Source organism: Cariama cristata, unplaced genomic scaffold (genome assembly GCF_000690535.1).
Source record: "Cariama cristata isolate BGI_N322 unplaced genomic scaffold, ASM69053v1 scaffold3938, whole genome shotgun sequence".
In the NCBI taxonomy this organism is placed as follows: domain Eukaryota; kingdom Metazoa; phylum Chordata; class Aves; order Cariamiformes; family Cariamidae; genus Cariama; species Cariama cristata.
Window position 1 is genome coordinate 2,936 of NW_009632695.1, and position 20,063 is coordinate 22,998.

General features: G+C 37.6%; 1 protein-coding gene across 1 annotated transcript in view; it reads right to left on the bottom strand.

The window, feature by feature from the left end:
- The window catches only part of LOC104166507 (laminin subunit alpha-2-like), a gene marked incomplete at its 3' end in the record, with an annotated part of 68,271 nt that overhangs the window by 1,323 nt on the left and 46,885 nt on the right, over positions 1-20,063 (bottom strand). Inside the window, exons 11-17 of the mRNA XM_009706459.1 lie at positions 17,297-17,477; positions 13,758-13,894; positions 11,004-11,240; positions 7,407-7,550; positions 4,843-5,022; positions 3,873-4,061; positions 3,535-3,773 (exon numbers count right to left, since the gene is read on the bottom strand). Of these exons, the coding sequence (XP_009704761.1) occupies positions 3,535-3,773; positions 3,873-4,061; positions 4,843-5,022; positions 7,407-7,550; positions 11,004-11,240; positions 13,758-13,894; positions 17,297-17,477 (1,307 nt within the window). The remainder of the gene's footprint in view (positions 1-3,534; positions 3,774-3,872; positions 4,062-4,842; positions 5,023-7,406; positions 7,551-11,003; positions 11,241-13,757; positions 13,895-17,296; positions 17,478-20,063) is intronic.

Sequence of the window (20,063 nt, forward strand, 5' to 3'; positions counted from 1 at the left end):
TCTGCACATTGGCGTACAGGCACCAATGTCAGGATGACTGCAGGAAAAGCAAACGCCCACTGCTGAACGAGATGAGATTTTTGTGATTGAGTTTAGGTGACCAGACCCATACCTCTTGATACCTTGTGTCAATGCAAAATCCCCAAATCATCTAGTAACCTGAACCTTGTGCTCTCCTCTTAACTATTTGAAGAAAGGGGTTCAGTGTAGCAGGGAAATTGAACAAAAAAAACCCAACCAAACGAAGCCACATCAAAACAGAAATCTGAAAATAAAGAGGGCAAAACCATTCAGATATGTCAATGTAAGCTTACATTGAAATCTCTGTACATTTAATGGAAAAACAAAATGAAATCTGCCTCCCCATCATCTTCAAGGCGGAAGCAACGGTCTGTATGCTGCAAAAAAACCTATTTACTGTCAGAAAGCTGTATTTACATAATAATATACTCTGGGACCACAAAGCTACCTGTTGTTTGTGTGAAAATATCACTTAAGGAAGGTCAGGCTTGGTTGATTCTTGGAACATGTCTAACAGGCAGCAGTCCAACAACTGCTACCTGATCAGTGCCAGGGATATTGAAATAATTCACAGTCAAATTGAAAGCATACTTTCAATTCAAACTAATTTATTATCACAGCCCAGTTGCCTGAAAAGCAAAACAAAATCTAATAAAAGAAATGTTTCAATTTAGAGCTGTGAACGTGAAAATGAGGGCAACAAAATGAACAATATAGGAGAAAAATATTTGGCTTTGGATTCTGAGCAGAAACCCCTAAATCACTAGTAATACCGCAGTTCTGAAGCAGAAACAACATTAGTGTTGCTGCTAAACTATATAGCACTAACGCTAGAACTAGGCTATTTTTATGTTTCCAACTGCTGCCACTGCTTTGACTTTATTCTAAAAAGCTTTTCCTGTAGTTTATCACTTACTTGCAGCTTTTAAACTCTGAAATTGAAATTAAAGCACTATTAAAAACCTTAAAAAATTTAAAAATACTTCATATATAATATTTTCCTCCTCTCATCCACAGATTCTTTTGCTTTATACTTTTCTATTATGCACAATCAGGTAGAAAGAGAAGCTTTACTAGTTTAGAACAGGTTCCTTATTTAGAAAGCACAACGCACTCTATTTAAACAAATGCGTTATTATAAGTCACTTAATTCAAACATTTGTTTAAAGTTGAGCATAAATATTGTCCTTTAGAGGGTCACAGTCTATTTTTAATAAAAGCCTTCAATTCTTACGCAAGCTAATATTCCACTAACCTTTAAAAACATTTTGGGGGATTTATTTTGTGGTCTTAAGCAAAACTTTCTCTGAAATATTCAAGGTGCTAACTGGAAAAAAAAAATAATGTATTCCTGCTATTTATTTTCTACTTAAAGTCTCAGATGTCATGTGATGAACGTTACCTATGTAAGTAGACAGGTCATAAAAATCTGTTGTAACATAACCACCTCCAGATTCAACTACAGTATTATATACAAGGTTATGACTTCAGATGGAGAGTTACCAGAAAGACCAGAGGAACTCTTTGCTAAGTCCTGCTGTCACATAAAATGTCACATTCTGAAATGCGATGTTGTAAAAATATGTTCAGGTTCTTTAAGTGCCACCTTGCAAATCTGCCCTGAAACTGAGAAGTCCTCTCTGTTCTGTTACATGCCTTATTACTAGGTAGCCTTGATAAAATGGTGTTGTATTCCAATGCAGGTCTGGTTGAGTCACAATGGGCATATGCATCTCAGAACAAAATCATGAAAATGGAGGTTGTTTTCATAACTTTCTTTATGATGCTTGAGCTGAGATAGTGTTAAATTTTTGCTTTCACAGTTGAACTAGGGTCTGTAGCACATAAAGGGAAGGGAAGGGAGAAACAGACACAAAATGCGGGGATGCTTCTCAAATTTTCCATGTCATGTTGCAGTTACTTTCACAACTCTTTCCACGGGAATTCCCTGTGCTTGTAATACAATATCCTAAATGGACTATGCCAAAAATAAACGAAACCAATGTAAAATATTTATGGAATCTGTTGTTAATATTTAGCATCTAGGCAGTGCAAGCTGGATGAATACTTTTCCGTAAATGATATACTTTAAATAGAGACAATAGCAGCAACAATGACTATGTTTTCTGTCACACGATGCTGCAAAGTTGCATGGTATCTGCCCCTACTATTCATCCTCAAACTCCAAAGGTCATGTTCTTATAGACCTGTTTGTAACCTAGAACTCTAGAAATAATTTTGGCCTATCACATTGATGACAGAATCATAAAAAGGACCTCTACAGACCTTTGGAGTTTATTTCCAATGATTCCTGTGTCCTTGCTAACAAATTTTGCTTGCAAAGGATATTGTGAATTCATTATTAAAAACTTTTAGGAATAGTCTATGTAATCTATTCCAGAACTTCTTTACCCCCAGGAGTTTTTCTCATGTCTAATGTGAATCTTTCCTGTTGAAGTTTAATCTCACGTCTTTCTTTTTTGATTTACCCACCATGGCAACAGAGAGCTGATTCTCTTCTTTCTCTTTGCGATGACGTTTTATGCGTCTTAAGGCAATTTATAGTTCCTAAATAAATCTGGTTCTTTATACCTTCTCTCACAGGTCATATTTTCTAACCTGTGATGATGTTCACTGTTATCCTCTGAACACTAATAATTTTTTCTTGAATTCCAGTATCCAGAACTTGATGCTTAGGCTTCACTAGTGTTGGGTGGAAGTAAAAGATAAATTTTTTGCACTTTGCAGGCCATATCTGTTTATACATGCAACTAGAATATTAGCATTTCTCAACAAGAATATCATTACTGAATCATGTTCACCTGGGGATATGTTGCAAATAAAAGACCCCTCGTTGAAGAATAGGTAACTAAGCCATTGTTCCTCGTTTGTTCAATTGACTACTCCTTTTAAAGTGTAAAATCTTACAGCTGACCTTTAGATTGCAGCAGATTTTTGTATTATTCCTCTCATCTTGCTGTCTGATGCCCACTTCAAATTTCGCAAGTGTTCTCTTTATTTCATCATCTAACTTATTAATGAATAAACTGAATAGAAAATGTTGAATATATCTGCCTCTAATATATTGGATTAAGTAGCATTTCATTAAAGGAGTACTCTTCCATTTTTGACTTTTTACCTCATTTCCCACTTGCAAGAGAAAATTCCTTCATATGCTAGCATTTACATTTAATTACAGCATCATGTTTTCAAAAAGCAGACATTTATTCAAAAAATACTTTGGGTTCGTTTCATGATGCATGTGCTTACATATGTTTCCTGTTCTAAGATCCTGAAAATAAAGATTTTATTTGCCTATTGTTATTTAAATTTTCTATTCAATAAAATTTCCCTCTCCTGAATCTCCTGCTATGCTGAACACTAACTCCTTCTGTTCTCAGCAACTGCTTATAGCTGATGTTATGAATAAAAATTCTGCTGGGAAATGTGGGGAGCTCTATCAGGTTCTCTCTATCTACTGCACTATTTCAGACCATTGCATGAAATAGTTACCTGCTCTGTCTCATGATATTGCCATGAGTAGCCTTAATAAGAATGTAATGAACATCATACAACACATTCAGGAAGTCTTCCCGGGATACAACTCTACTTGATCTTGAGTCATCTCCATAATGTTTCCAGGTGAAATCTGGCTGGGACACTGTCCTGTTGAAACCTGGGTCATCATGATAATATTCCCAGCGCACAGTGTTTCTGACTCTTTGGTCATCACTGTAATATTCCCATTCATGCTGAAAGACAGTAATACAAACCCAGTTTATTAACAGTATTAAAAAGAACCAGGTGCTTAACTTTTGGGAAAAAAAAAAAAAAGCAGATGGAAACGTTACCTCTGTCATGTCTATCTCATGCCTTGTCAGCTGCCCAATCAGAGGGGCAGCCATATGCCGGACAATAATTCGTGTATGGGTGGGAGGCCCACCTCTTATGATGACTTGCGGGTAGTAAGTAGTAAAACCTGTCTCTTCTCGTGCTTCAAAGTAGATTGCATATTTCAGTTTCCCTCCATAAGCAGTCAGCTAACAATGAAAAACACAAAGTACAAAAAGAAATCCCATTTTCAGTTAGCTAAAAATAAATTCCTGGTCATATGTAAGGGCTAGATACACCGCACCTGTGCACAGTCTGATGAATGTGCATGTGGTAGAAAATAGTAATTCACGCTTGTGGAATTATCTGGGGACAAGGGCTGTGTTCAAAAATACTCATCAGCAATTTGTTATTGTACTACATTAAAAACAAAATGTTATCTATTTCTTTATATGTGCCTTGGCACTCCCCAAAGTTTGTGTTTAGAGAAAGAAACACCTAAACTTTCCTGAGCCAAACCAAGAAATATCAAAAGTGCAAAATAAATCATCACAGAGGCGCACAACAATATCCAAAAGGAGGGTTATTTCAATGTTTTTCTCCCTTGTAATTAAAAATATGAGGCATTTTTGTTTAAAATGGAGAGAAACAAAAAGTTACAAGAGAGTTATATTAAATTAATGCAGCTTAATTTTTCAAATAACATTTTTATGAGAGAATCTATCCTGTGGAAAAATATTACATGTTGTAGTCTGTAAATATCTATTTTAAAATGGTGTTTATGTTACAGACTTATGAATTTCCATGATAACAGAGCAAATAATTTTTAATAGTGGAATGGCATTTAATTTGTTTTGAAGTACCTTTCACTGTGTGACAATATGCTTATTGGAAGGGAAAAAAGGCATTGCAAAATACAAATAGAAGATTAAAAAAAAAAAATATATATATATAAATCCATGTCAGTATTTAGTGGAATATTATGTTTACCTTTTGTCCCTCAAACTGCTCTGGAAGTCTCCAGTAAACAGGTTCTGACCGAAGATCCTGCATCACCTGTTCTATATTTGCTACTATTTCAGGAGGCTGGAATGCAACCCCTGAAAGTGTGCTGCGCTGAAGGTTTTCATCCACCAGTGGCAGAATCATTTGCTCTGGCTTCAAGGTCACCTATGCATATTCAAAAAAATTGAGACAAAAATCAAGTCTATTTTTCCCCTTGAAATTTTACTGTTTAAATTCTAACTCTTAAAAAAAATATTTCTAGGCAATTTCATTTCACATCACGAGCAATTTATCACAAAACAGTCTTACTACTGCTTCAGGTATAAACAGTGATAACAACGACATCCCCCTCAAGCCTTTTTCACCTTGTCCTCATGTGAACAAAGAACGTATTAGCACTGGTTAAAACAGTTGCAGCAGCAAGTGATCCCATGAATTTTACTGAAGTGATTTTCATAGTGTTATTTCAGTCTCAGGCCTCTTCTGTTCAGATTGTGAGAAATGTACCTTACGAAGAAGCATACTTCTCACCAACACTTATTATGCATCACTGGGGCTGTGAAACACAGTGCCTCATCCCTTGGTACTTTTACACAATATTCAAGCTAAGTGTTCTCCAGGCAATATGCAGAGAGTGAGGGCTCAGGCTTTCTGTAACTCTAAATTCAGATTTAATGAAAAATATAAGGATGCCACTTAGATACTTGTAATTTTCTTAGACTTGTTGAAAAAGTCTCAGCAGCATTATATAGAAATCATTATTTTGATTAAAAACTGTAATAAGAGTCTTAGTAATTCTGTGCAGATGAAAGTTATCACAGGAAGTGTGTGAACAAATGCAAAGGGCTGGTATCAAAATTGCTTTCTCCCAAAGAGTGAGGGAAACAAAGAAAAGAAATGCAGAGTCATATCTCTAACAGTCATCCCATCAACAGGTTGTTCACAAGATAGGGATTCAGGTAATGAGGAATCAACCAAGCCCTGTACTGTACTTTAAGCATCTTGGTACTTCCATTTGCAGCAGCATCTATGGACTGATCAGACATGGAAGCATTCCTAACATTGCCAGCCCTAAGTGAGATTTCCCGAGTTCCTATCGTAACTGTATTTTACTGTTTACTAGTTTAGACATCAAAAAAGTGGTCAACACATTTGAATTTCGGATCAGCCTTGCCTTACTGTCATACAAGACAGGATTTTCTTGTTTAAACATATCTAATGCCATTTGAAGCACCTGAGACTATCTGACATAGCCACCAGCAGTTGGCAGAACCCAGTCTCACTAAGTTTACAACTCTGAATCAATTCTGAAATAGATCAGGGTACCAAAAACCAGATGAGACGTGGGCATACACTTGTTTAGATATGAGCATAAATACGAAAGAAAATTAATCAAGAGACAAAATAATCACGAGGTTTAAACTATGTCTCTGCTGTGTGCTGCCACAAAGGTCAAAGCACAATTTTCCAGAACTGTTGGTGTCATGGAACTTGATTAAATTTTATAACTTGTCAGCCTTTTACAGCCTTTCATCTGCCGCCTACCAGCATATGATGGGCAAAACTGAAATAATGAGAAAAACTGGGTCAGATCATGATAAATCACATCATTCACTGGGAAGGGACGGAGGTGCTATTGGATTGAACAATGAAGGGGAGAATGGGTGCTATTCATAGCACTCTAACCAAGAGATATGAACTCTTCAGTAAGAGATCACACCTTGATTTCAGCCTAAAGTATCCTTATCCAATTGATGCTTGTGCATGACAAGTCAGGGGCTTTGGCTGACTGGCATTAGGCAGCCATTCCCTCTGTAGTTGGCATGCTTTCTAGCAGAGATATGACTGACCATACATGGGGACTGATTAGAAACAGCTCCTCCAGAATGTAACTGAGGAGCTGGCACAGCAGCGATGGACAGCAGTGGTCTCAATGTGTGTTTTGTGCTTGTTGTACAGATAAATGGAGACATCCAGTCTGCCTTATTTGTTAGTCCAGCACAGGTCTCAAGGCTCTCTTCCACAAAAAGGTGGAGAGCTCTTTACTTGCTCTGATGGATGACACCCTCCCATGCTTGGATTTAAACAGAGCTTCAATAAGCTCTTTTTTTTAAATTAAAAAAAAATCCCAACAATTAAAATAAACTCGATAATTGAACCATGGGAAATCTATGCTGGACAACAAGCATCTGTGACCCTTGAGTACACTGGGGTAAACTGTGTGTCATGTACCAGAGAGTATGTTACAATGCACTGGACTGCGTAACTTCCCCATCACAACTAGTTTGCCCTTTCCTGGGTTTTAACAGCTTTAATTTGGCTTGACATCAGCTATCCTATCACTGGGTTTCTATCTACTTATTCACTTTTAATGCCTTGACCCTGATTGTCTAATGGAAGATATCGCTCTCTCCACTTCTCAAAGTATAAAGAGGAAAATGATTGCTTAAATGTTTGGCCATTTTCTAGCTACCTCTCAGTGCCTGACTAAAAGATGCCAGCAGGAAACAACATTATCGCATTACATGGCTCAGCAGTTTCCTACTCACCCACACGCGAATCAGCCCCCTCGCCTCACTGCACTGTGTAGTGAGGCCAAAGCAATAGCAACTGCTGCAGCCAAGTGGGTTTCTGGCAGAGAGAGCAAATGTACCAGACTTACACCTGTCACAGTGGACACCTTCCACATTGGCCTGGAAGAGAGAGAACATTTTAAAAAAAAAAAAAAAAAAAGAGAGAGAAGGCAAGCTTTATTTCAAGGTAGTAATAAGAAAAAGAAAATCATATAGTAATGATAATAACAGGGTGCAGAAAGAAATAATAACTGTAAGGAAATAGTCAAGGAACCTTCCAGCTTCTTATCACATGTGTATGCAAACATATACAATTAATGTAATTGAGGCATTTGCATTTGTATCCACTGAGTAGCTCTGAGCAATGGATGCTGGCTTCATACTGACAGTTGTAAGCACAGAAAAATCAAATGGCACTTTGGGCATGGCATGCTCAATAACTGACTGATAAGAAAAAATATGTCCTTCTGAAATTGCCAGGGTTAATCAAACCTTTTGTTTAATAGGAATTAGCTTTGACAAGTTAGAAAGTTTAAGTACTAAATGTTCTTGCTGAGAAACATATTTTAATGGAAATATTGTAGAGAAAAGCTTTCCCCTCTTCATGATTGTTTTCCACATCATTGAACAGTATTAACAAGGCTGAAATGTTTCACTGTTGTAATGTCAACGCTTTTATTTTCATTTTTCAATTAGTCCAAATAAAAAGCTATACCAGATAGGGCCAGATACACAATGATTTATGCATAGCCTTTTAAAACCATTTTCACACTGAGACCAAGGTATTTCAAAAAAATCACCAATATGAAAGCACCAGTTGGCTTTTCCTCCCCCTCTTTATTTCCTCTTGAGCGTAATGTGAAAAAGCCAATCTAAAAAACAAATTCAATTTTTCTAAGCTTATACAGGAAACCAACATTATCCCCAAGGATTTACCATTTTTAACCCTTGTTTCCACATGTATCTCTATCAGCAAATGTGCCTACACTGTATTTAGCTTAGATTTTGCTGCTTTTTGACAGGGTTGACTAAGGGGCTCCTGAGCCTTTGAAAGCTCATTTCTCCAGCTACAATAGCAGGTTTAAACGGCAATGATTATCATTTTATAAAAATCTGGTTCCTTCAACATATAACTCTTTCAAAAAAGTTATACAAAAGGTTAACCAACCCTAGATTTAAATTCAACCTTAGATTCAAATTCTGGGGAAAAAAAATCTGCTGACTTAATTCAGTATTATTTGTCCATTTTCCATCACAAATTGTGAATTTTACTTGCTTTGCTTTTTGTTTCATGTCAATTGCAGTTTCTTATCATTAATCATCAGTGAAATATGTACTGTTAATTTGCACTCACAGAAACATAGAAGTAACTATATTAACCTTAAAACAATCAAAGAAACGTTTCTATTTAAAAATGCCATAAACCCCCATTCTTTCTACTTAGTGCATACACTAAGATCTACAAGAAAGACATTGACATACTGGACCTAATCCAGAAAAGGGGCACCAAGACGGTTAGTGGGGTTGGAGCACATCATGTATTAGGAGAGGCTGAAAGAATTGAAATACTTTTATTTCTCCATTTCAGAGGATGACATAGAACAAATAACGCCCAGTTTTACTCAGATGGTCCATGTGCTCCTCTCACTTACTTCAGTTTTCTTATGGTCTCACCATCAAATGAATCAGTATTTGTGAAACAGAACACGATGTTTTCTGTTCAAATATACCAGAAAAACAGGAGGGTGGTCAAGCAGTTCGGACAAGGAGGTTGTGAAATCCCCGTCCTTGGAAGTACTGCTTCAGCAATGTCTTTCAAACAAGGCACTGGACTAAATGACCTCCATAGGTCCCTTCCAATCTAATTTATTCTATAGTTCCTCCACTGAGTCTATCCTTTAAACTCAGAGTGAGGAAACTGGTGCCCATTTAACAAAAGAATCACCTGGCAGTTAAATCATTTAAATTCATCCTTCTATTTCACTAGATCTTTATGTCAATACAGTCCCTAAAGAAGAAGAATGAACCAAAATCACAGAAGGAACCTCTAGAGATCACTTTTAAAAACCTCCTCTTTGAAGTGGGACTATCACCAATACTAGATCAGGTTACTCACGCCTCTTTATAGTCAATTCTTGAAAGCCTCCAAGAACGGGGATTTCGCAATCTTTCTGGATAATCTGTTCCAGTGCTGCATAACCCTCCTAGTGATTTTTTCTTTCCAATCTAAAATTCCCAAGATGCCATTTGCAGCTATTGTCCCTTGTCACATCTTTTGCTTCTATCAGAAAGAACCCGACTCCATCAACTACTCTTTGAAGTGGCTATAAGCTGCAATTGCCTTTCTCTTAGCTTCTATTTTTTGCAGACTAGGAGTCCAGCTCTCAGTAAGTATATCCTTACAGATCATCTGCTCTAAGTCCCTTTGTAGCCCTTCTCTAGATCCTCTCTAATTGCTCAACAACACTCTTGAATCGGGTCCTAAAACTGGACACCATTTCCAAGTGCAGTCTTACCAGCACAGAGTAGAGAGGGATAAAGACTTTCCTTCGCAGGTCATGCTCTTCATGATGTCCTACCTTGCAGCTGCATTGGCCAGTATGATGAATGCATCCAGCTCAGTAGGCAGTTTGCCTTATTTACAGTGAGAGTACATGGTTGGCTTATACTCAGTTTGCCATTCCCCAAAGCCTGTATGTGCTTTTCAGCAGGATTACCACTCACCCTTTTTCCTCCCAAACTACTGATTCTAGAGGTTATTCCACTCCAATTCATGACCTTTCTATTTTTCCAACCATCAAGCTTTTCAAGGATCCTCTAGATTGTGGTTTTATTGTTCAGCATGTCAACCTCTACCCCCTCCAAATCAGCAATATTCTCCAATCTTCTGATCATGAATTCTGTCATCTGTGTCACTGATGAAGGTATTGGCTCTGGGGTGCTCTGCTTGCTGGTTACCAACTGCCTGTCAAACCACCGATTATTGCCCTTGAAGCTCAGCAATCCAGCCAAATTTCAAACCACCTAACTGTGCTGTTCTCCTAAGAACAATTCCAAATAAGAATGCTGTGGATGATGATGCCAAAAGTCTTTGCTTTAGTGATCCTGAATTGGATGCAGCCTGCTCAGAAGAACACATACTACTGCAGAGAATTCTACTCATAAAATGATCAATATTGACTCCCTCTAAATCAATGTACTATAAAGAACTGCCACTATGGCATATCGTTATTACTGATGTGTTTGCTTTTAATTTGCCAAATATCTGAACAAGAATTTTATTAAGTGGAGTTACATTGGCAACACTTCTGTAAGAACAGGGAAGAAATACAAAGTGAGAAGAGAGCCTACGAGGACGCTATGCTGGCAAATGTGTGTGTGAAAAAGCAACTGATAAGCACTTAAGTCTTTCTTTATGTTAAGACTCCTCCCACAGCAGCTAGCACATGCACTGTGAAAACCAACGAGATTTGTCTGCATGTATTGTTGGAACAGGCAAGTACAAATGTCAATGAATTTTGGAATAAAATTCTCAACAGCTACAAGGTTAGCTTACAATCTTCATCGTCCTACCTTGCAGCTGCACTGGCCAGTGTGATCAATGCATGAGCACTTCTCCAGCTCTGTATCACAGCTCTGTGGATCAGTCCCTGCCAGGAAGCACTGACAAGCAACACATTGTGGATAATTCCAGTAACCCAACCTGCACTCAGTGCATTTATCCCCCGAGAATTCAGGGCGGCAGAAGCAACAGCCTGTATTTAGGTCACACTGAGAACTTAGGGCTCCAACAAGGCTGCAGTCACAGGGCTAAAAAGGAGAGAAACAAGGAAAAAATTGCAATTGTACTTCTGAAAAAAAACCAAACACAACAACTCAAAACCAAAAAAACCCCACCCAACAAAAAAGCAACTCACCTCTTTCAAATATCTGTAAATACAGTACAGCAATGAATTTCCACTGTCTGAAGGTAATGTATCTGAATTATAAGGCTAGGTATTTATCTTTATTCAACAATGGTCACGCAATTACACCAATTAATTTACAACACTGTTTTCTTTTTGAACAGATATTACTTATCACTGATAAGTTAGGCAGTGAAATCAAATAAATCTAAAAGGGTCAAGGACACTGGGATACTTTGTGGACAAAATTAACTTAAAAACTGTAAATGCTCTCTAAAAAGTGCTTTCTATGTAAATCCTCTGCAGGGCGTGTTCAGACCACTTTGCTAAAACTGGAACTGTTCAGGGGCAGTGGTCCCAGTGGAATCTAGTTCAACGTCTATTACTTGTCCATCAGACAGGTAACTATCTTCTTTGTACAAACAGGACTCTTAGATGACAGTAATTTATACGGTAAGGGATAGAGATTTAGTCAAGAGGTGTACTGGGAAGTAAACTTGCTCACAGAATGAGACTTCCGCAGGCAGGAAAGGACAGAAATAGGTGATTTGCCAGGATGTCTAGATATTGAATACAGAAGTAAGTAGCAGAGAAAGCTGCAGGCTTCCAAAGAACAGAAGAATCCCTCAGTGCTATTAATGTGACTGTACTGCAAAGTTAGCACAGGACATTTACTGTGATCACTGGCGTGACCAGAATCTCATATGGAGAAGTTCAGCTTGCAGAAGCAAACTCAGTGCCAGTAGTACAGGTTACCACAGTAACTGACATGGATAGACTTGCTAAAATTAAGGACACAAAGCTGAAAAAGAGAGGAGGAAAATGTGAATTCAGTTTCTAAGCAAAACTGTTTATTACATGAATACTTACGGAACCTTTCTTCTGATCTGAAAATACCATTTATAAAGAAGGTGATTATATATAGGCAACATTCAACTTCAGTCTTTACCGAATGCCAGAGAAACTATTTAACTACTTGTTAAATGTTAGACTGCTAGACTATCATCTAACCTAAGAAATAAAACCTTCTGACAGAGAGAACCTTATTCTACAAGATACATTTGAACATAAAGCTTAGAAAGCAAATTGTTCACTATACACTGAAATAGTATAATATCAAAACCTAGTGTGCAATATCAAAACCTAAATTACAATGAGATGTTATGTTTGTTTTGCGAGCAAGCAGTTTTATGCAATGCTCTCTATCCCCCTGAGTTACGACAGCCCTGGAAATCTTCTACAAAGAGTGCAAGCAGGAGATTCACATCTCACTTTGCAGAAATTAGCTGCAACATACTGAAAGAGATGTGGGCTGATAGATCATTATTAATTTAGACGGTGCCATCGAACTGTCATACTAATGCGCTCACATAAAAGACAATCAGAGAATATACTCCAGAGCTCAAACAGAGGTCTTCAACCTCATTAGGCTGGTTTCAGAAGCCAAGAGTCTGTATTACAGCAGCACAGCAGAGGTTTCACAAGAGGAGTTTTCCATACATACAAAAAAGAAATCATTCTCGATAATTAGTTTGCAGCCTGAGCTACATGACAGTCTTTTAAGAGAGAGCATTAATGGTGTATGACCATGTTCAGACAAGACACAGTTTTTTGGAGTAATTGCAGCAGTATTATAAATCCCTTATCATCAATGAGAGCAGCAGAAAGGAGAAGGCATTTGAACTTTGCACAATATTCACTGTCACCAGTTTTCAACCTTAGCCAAATACTGCTCCCCTTAACTCAAGGGTAAAACATTAACAACAGCTTTCACGGCCTCTTTGACATACTATCATTGTTTTCCTATATCTTCTCCCTTCTTCCCTTCCCTTCAGATTTTTTTAACTCTGTGTCAAACATTGCAAAAAGAAGGATTTAAAAGTTAATGAGAAAGTTTTTTTCCTCCTTCAGAACATAGGAAGAAAGTGCATTTTACAGCTACGGTGGCTGTTTCTTCTCTCTTCACTGTCTTTAATGCACAAGTTGAAGCCCTTCTCAAGTAAACCTGAAGTACAAATTCCCAGTAGTATCACAATTAGAGCCAAAGTAAATCTGTTCTGCAAAGGGACTGTCAATTACCTGTAACTATACATCTATATATATTGTACAATACTGTGGTAATCTCCTCAATCATGTTAAACACAGCTATAATAAAAGAAACCAGGCTCAAGCAGAACATCGACTCAGTGTGACAGCCGTATAAACAGGGTGTTTGGTGTTACAGGCTGCATACCCGAGACAGAGGATCTGTAGTGTTCAGTAACGGATCACCGACATTTACACCACAGTCTGACACCAAAACTCGCAATGCAGAGACAAACCATGATTTACAAACCTAAAATTGTGTTCCAGCTACAAATTACTGCATTTACCCCATGGGAAAGAGGTTAACACACACAGAAAAAAATAGAGATTCACTCACCTTGCAGCCACTGACAATGTCATGGCCCCAGTAATTTGGTGCACATTTGTCACACATCTCTCCAACAGTATTGGGAGGGCAGATACAGCGGCCACTGATGGGATCGCAGTTATTACCAAAACGTGAACACTCACAGGCTTCATGGGAGACAGAAAAAAATAAAGCAGAGGAAAAAAGTTACCCCTTTAGTGACACCTGGAGAGTAGACCCTACCATGGTTAGGATCATTCCATCAAAGCCTTTACCATGCAGTGAACTCTCAAAACAGTTATCTGTGGACAGACTGGGGCTAGAGAAACCAAAACCAGGGGCAATGCAACACAGGTTAACTGAGGTTGAAGTAACTGCAATGAGAACAGGATGCGAAAAATAAAGGCCCCGACTGCCGAAGCGCGGAGATGTCCGAGATGGTGCACTCAGGGGACACGGCTGTGGGAGTATTGCTGTATAATTTCTGGGTCCACGCGGCCTCGTGCAAGAAGCCCCCTGGCTGCCTCTGAGCCCTCTACCTGGGGAACCTGCACTGTATTTAACCTCTTCCACCAGTCTGAGCCAACCTCCTGAAATTGCTGCTGCTGTAAACAGACTTTTCTTAAAAGGCAAAAAAAGGTGTTTCAGTTTCTTTTTCCCATTCTACTCCTCTTTTTTTTTTCAGATTACACATATTCTGCCTTGGGAAGACATCAACAATGTGCCTCTTCACAGGAAACTAGGATTCTTTGCAGATTTTATTCAACTAAAAATACTTTGGTTTTGGAAGTAGTTCTAAATATGGTCTTTGCTCTTAAAGCATTATTAAGTGAACAATTCACTGGTGGCAAATGCAGATTCAAGGTATGTAAGTGATAAGTAGTTATGGGGCACAAGACACCTAATTACTTGTAGGAGCAGAACTGGTGCATGGTTATTTTCACACCCATCATTACCATCACCCCTGAGGTCAGAGCAAAAGCATCATAAGCAAACTATGACTCTCTGAGTGATAAACTGTTCCTTGGGGTTTTTACAGGGCAGTGTAATATAATGTTCATTACTGAGGGCTGGATTTATGTTCATTGTCTTCATTGTATGAAATAGTTCAATTCAGAATAAAACTAGAAAATAAGAGTTGTGCAAAGATAGAACTCCTATCTGTAGTTCAAATAAAAAGTGACCTTTATTTTTCCCTATCAATGCTTTCAAAATAAGGTAACTGATGCAAAGAAGATAGAAAGTTTTGCCTCCACTATGCCAGGAACAAGAACTTTTGCATGCTACATAAAATCTTTTGACACACTATGGCTTGAAGAAGTTTCAGAATATATCTGTCATTGGGAGACTGAGGCTTCCAGATGCGACAGCTCTTCTATGGGCTCCCAGTTCTTACACAAAATTGGTTCAAAAGGCATGGAGGGGAAGAAAATGATACACCAATATTTTTTGCATCTTTACTTTTATCATTATTAAGAAGAATATGGAAAAATACAACACATTTGTTGCAAGCAATAATGAAACAGAAATCTCTTTCGTATCTTTGCTGCTAGAATGTCAACACTAACTGATGATGCTTTAGGGGTTCTTTTTTAGGCTTTATGGTTTTTTATTGCACAAGAAAAAAAATCAAATTATATTCCTTTTGGATAAATGCTAGATAAAAGAGGTCCAATATTTTATTCGATACTTAACTGTCACTATGGAATTCATTTTTGTGCACTTTCTTCCTACCATGATTTGATATACTTTTATTAAATTTCTGATTTTCTCTGTGATTCATAATTTAATTCTTTTTTTTTTTTTTGGTCATTCCAAGGGGAATAAGTGGGGGAAAACCAGCATTTTGAAAACAGAATTCCTCTCCATCTGTTGTATTAACTTTGGAACTTTTAAAAATTTGAATTTTCTGAACATCTTTAGCTGTTGTCGTTATTTAAAATATTTGATGACCGATAGGTATCTATAGGTAGATATATTTCTATTTAAAATATTGTTTGGATTTACACTATTTTCCCATTTCATCACTTTCTTTAAACTCTGTCATGTCAAGTTTGCCAAGACAGCAGTTAAAATTTTAATGTGAAATCTTATTAATTGCCCTCTCATTTTCCTTCCCCAACTGTATGAAATTAACATTTTGTAGTATGTCACAATAGTGATGTGCTTTTAAACTATGAAATGTTAGAACAAGAGATAATCACGAAGATAAACTATAATATTTTCTTCCCTCCATATATGTGCTGAGGGCTTTAGGACTACAGTTATCATTTGCATTTCAAGTTCTCTCATCAATGAGCCTGTGAACCAATCTTTCCTCTTTCAAAGGTGCTTGCAGTTTTCAAGGCAGTAAACATTTTCTGAGCCCTTCCTTCCCATGAGAGACAATACCATGGACGAATGTTTTCAAATATGATCTATAACCCAGCCTGGCTCAAGGTTTATCAACACTACAGGTGAAATTGAATTTTGCTGCACAGGTGTGGGTCTCAAGGCCTTGATGCTCTTTCCATTAAAAAAAGGGAGTAAAAAAAGGCAGAGAGCTAGGTTTGTTGCTTCTGCAGCCATTCCAGATGGGAAAAGAAGAATAGGATACCGGGCATGGTGATTTCTGCTTCTGGAAAGAATACAGTTTATACCTGAAGAATAATAGCAGCAATATCCTTGGCTTTATAGCACTCTGCCATCAGCTAAGAAAGTTGTGGAGCCATCGTCATTCTGGCATCCCAGCAGCCAGCCATGCTAGACAACTATGTAAGTCTCCTGTGATCACACCTAAATGAGTCTATGAGACTTTAAAAATACAGTTCGATTAGCAAAGATGGATGGTTCCCTGTGAAGAGACCTATTGATTAGGTTCTTTTTGATGCAGCAGTCTGTACTGCTTTAAGGACAGGAAGCACTCATTTCGGTGTTTGACCTAATGTCCAAAAGGGCAAACATAAATGTAAAGAAGCAGCTGGATATATTTCTGTCTATGCCAGACTTTCAGCATCTGGAACAACACACTTTTAATGTGTTTACACAAGGGACACAGCAGAGAATTTTATCTGAAGATCTTGTTGTACAAAAAAAGCATACAAGTAAGCAAGATCCTAAATACTACTGTATAGAAATTTAATAAAAAAGGATCAACCATGTAAGGACAGTGAAAAGGTTCGGGACAAAACTAGAAGCAAAGAAATTTTTTTTTTCTTTTTTTCCCATTCACATCCCTTCAAGTTGATGTGATTTGGCAAGCACCTTAATCAGTCTTCTATGATACTCTTATGGTAACTAAATTATAGAAACTTCATAGAAACTTCTTTGGCAAAAAGTACTTGAAGGAAAGGACATTCCTTTTCCTTCTAATCGTGGTAGATTAGCCATAAACTGACCTTAAAATACCAGGAATTGCTTAGGCCTTTTGTTCTTGCCCACTGACCTGTTTACAAGGCTGCCTATGAAAATACCTACCTGTCACGAAAATTTGTCAAGCAATCCAAAACTAGTCAAACTAGAATCTTAGTAATAAACAAACAAACAAACAAATCAATCGATCTGCAATTGGCTGCAAAGAATTTACATACGAGTACAGCCTCCTTCTTCAAAGTTGTAAAATCCATGAGCACAGCGGTCACACTTCTTTCCCGTCACTCCGGGCTGGCAATAGCACTGTCCATCTCCCTCGCAGTCGAAGGACTTGGAACCAAAGGAGTTGCAGTTGCAGGGCACACATCCCCTTGAAGACTGTAAGCCAAATGTTCCAGGCTGCCACAGAGAGAGGAAGAGCAGTTAGTACATGGAACAATTACCACGAGAAAAGAGGAAAAGCTGAGAGTGTAGGGAGATCAGGGTGGTTCTTTCCTCTTCATCACTGAAATACTACTCTTAACAGATTGGACTGTAGCGGTCAAACACTGGGGCAAGGGCACTAAATACCCTACATAGCTGAAAAAGAAAAAAGATTTCAGAATGTTACCTGATGCTATAAAGAATATTCTGCAATGTAATGCATTTCCTATGAGGTTGTGTTTCCATAAGTACAATTCCCACAAGAAATGGAATGTATGTCAGTGCCATATACATATCCTGTGTCTGGGTTGTAAGATTATGTCAGAGTTTGTTGCCAAGAGAGTGAATTCAAATTCTTAGCTATGAATAGAGATTGATTCAACTGGAAAGTCTCTGAACAACTAGATTTTATCTTCTCTGACCAGGGGCAATGTCTGTATACAGTATTCTGTAACTCAACGGCACTTCTTTCGAATGATATTTAGAAATAACTTTAGAAGTACATAGATGTAATGTATACACTAGTACATTACAAGCAAATAATGGGAATTATCTATTTTTAAGACAAAGACTCTGTCTTTGGGTTAGGTTTAAGACTAAGATAGAAGTAATCAATAAGTCTCTGTTTCTCTTCTATTTTCATTCTTCGCTTTCTTTTTTGCATTGAGTACTGCAAGGCTCCTACAGAACCAGAATAGATGTTACCAACTATAGTAATAAATTTCCTCCTTAGTAGAAGTTTAAAAACTCCATTAGTGGAGTGCAAAAAGTGTACTTGTAAAGTAGGGAAGGCACATGCTCATTTGTATATGTAATACGGAGTTCTGCATGAGGCTTTTAACCAACAGACCCCATGGGTTTCACCGCACCAGCTAACAGAGGCTCCTAGGAGCAAACCGTACCTGATATTCAAATTCTGAACTCAGTCTTGAGCTTGAGTGACTTAAAATGGGAGTACTTTTCTACCTTTTTTTCAGGTATGATTATTTTCAGAAAATATTGAAATCCAAATCATATTACTAACTTCACTTGAAATTGCTATTACATTTAATAGTAAAAATCTATCAGAGACTTCTCTAGGAAAGCAAAATGTTAAAAATGAGGTATTAAAAAGATCACTGCTAATGAATATAAATGGAACAAAGTGGAAAATATTTACTTTTATGATGTATTACTATGTGATGCAGGCATATGGTGTTAGATTTTTACCTACTATACATCAGTACAGATTTTACAAGTCAGTGGAGCTGCACTGACTTACATTTTACATGTATTTGTTCCACAGTGGAACCCCTAACCTCTTGTGTAGGTGAATTCCCAGAGACTTCAGCAGATTTCCATGTAAAAGTCCTGAAATCTGATCTCTGAGGTTAGTATCAAAGTTCCATATTCCCACAGAGAATCTCCTGATAGGTGTCAGAATACAGGACCACATCTGTGGTCAGAATTTGACCTGAAGAATCATATGAACTTAAGCAAATGCTTTATTATACATATAATAAAGAATTACACTGATTTTCATTTCCAAATTCTATATTGAAATGTTTTGCCAATTACATACTTCTGCATGACAAAATATGGTGTATCAGAGAGAAAGAAATACTAAACTCATATAATTAAACTCCAAGGTTCAATTATACATACTGACTATCTCTAAAGATTTCTTTTCTACAGGAAGAAACACACAGAATTGTGAATACGGAAAAAAATCTCAGGACAGACATTCAGATTAATGCAGTGAAGTAACCAGTGCACAGCATGTACCTTAGTTCTCAACAAAAAGTTTGATAGGATCTAATAAATTCTGTTTATAAGGGTGAAAGCCAGAAAAAGTCTGATACTAGCACGCCACACTGCGTGAAGGAAGAAAAGATCACTAGCATGCTGGGTTGTAGTCTGTGATGAGCTCTGCACAAAGACATTTTGATCAGTCATGCAAACCCCCCAGATGAACCCACAAGTTAAGCCCTCAGCAAAGCTTCTTTACACACAGAAATTCTAAGAATCACATTTACTGAACAAGAGCTAAGATCCTGGAAGACAATGAGGAAATATGATGAATTTTCTGAATATGTTATTATATTATGTCCCTGCATCAGTGTAGGTTGAGGGTTTGAGTGGGCAACACAGTTATGTAATACATGTAAAATGGGTAGAAGCTCATATTCTCCAAGGGAATCCATATGAGCAAATATGGCATGGGTCCTGGGGTCGGGCTGAGGATGAAAAACGCTGCCAGGTATTTTTCAAACAGAGTGTGATAAGAGTGGAGGTTTTGAGTTGCAGGGAGAAAAAACAATATTCCTAAACCACTGCTCTGTTAGAAGCAGTTGTATCATAATTACTTCATTTTAGGAAATAAGTTGCTCTGTTGCTATATGATAAACAATGAACACTTCTGTCATTTTGGGCATGACATTCAACAAACGGGCACTGCACTCTGTTAAAAATGGCTCAGATAACTGGCCATATTCACTAATGAGAACTTTTAGGACCAGTTATGTTGGATATTTTAAGATTAGATCTTAACACTTAGCCTAAGAGAAAGTCTTATCCTGCTGA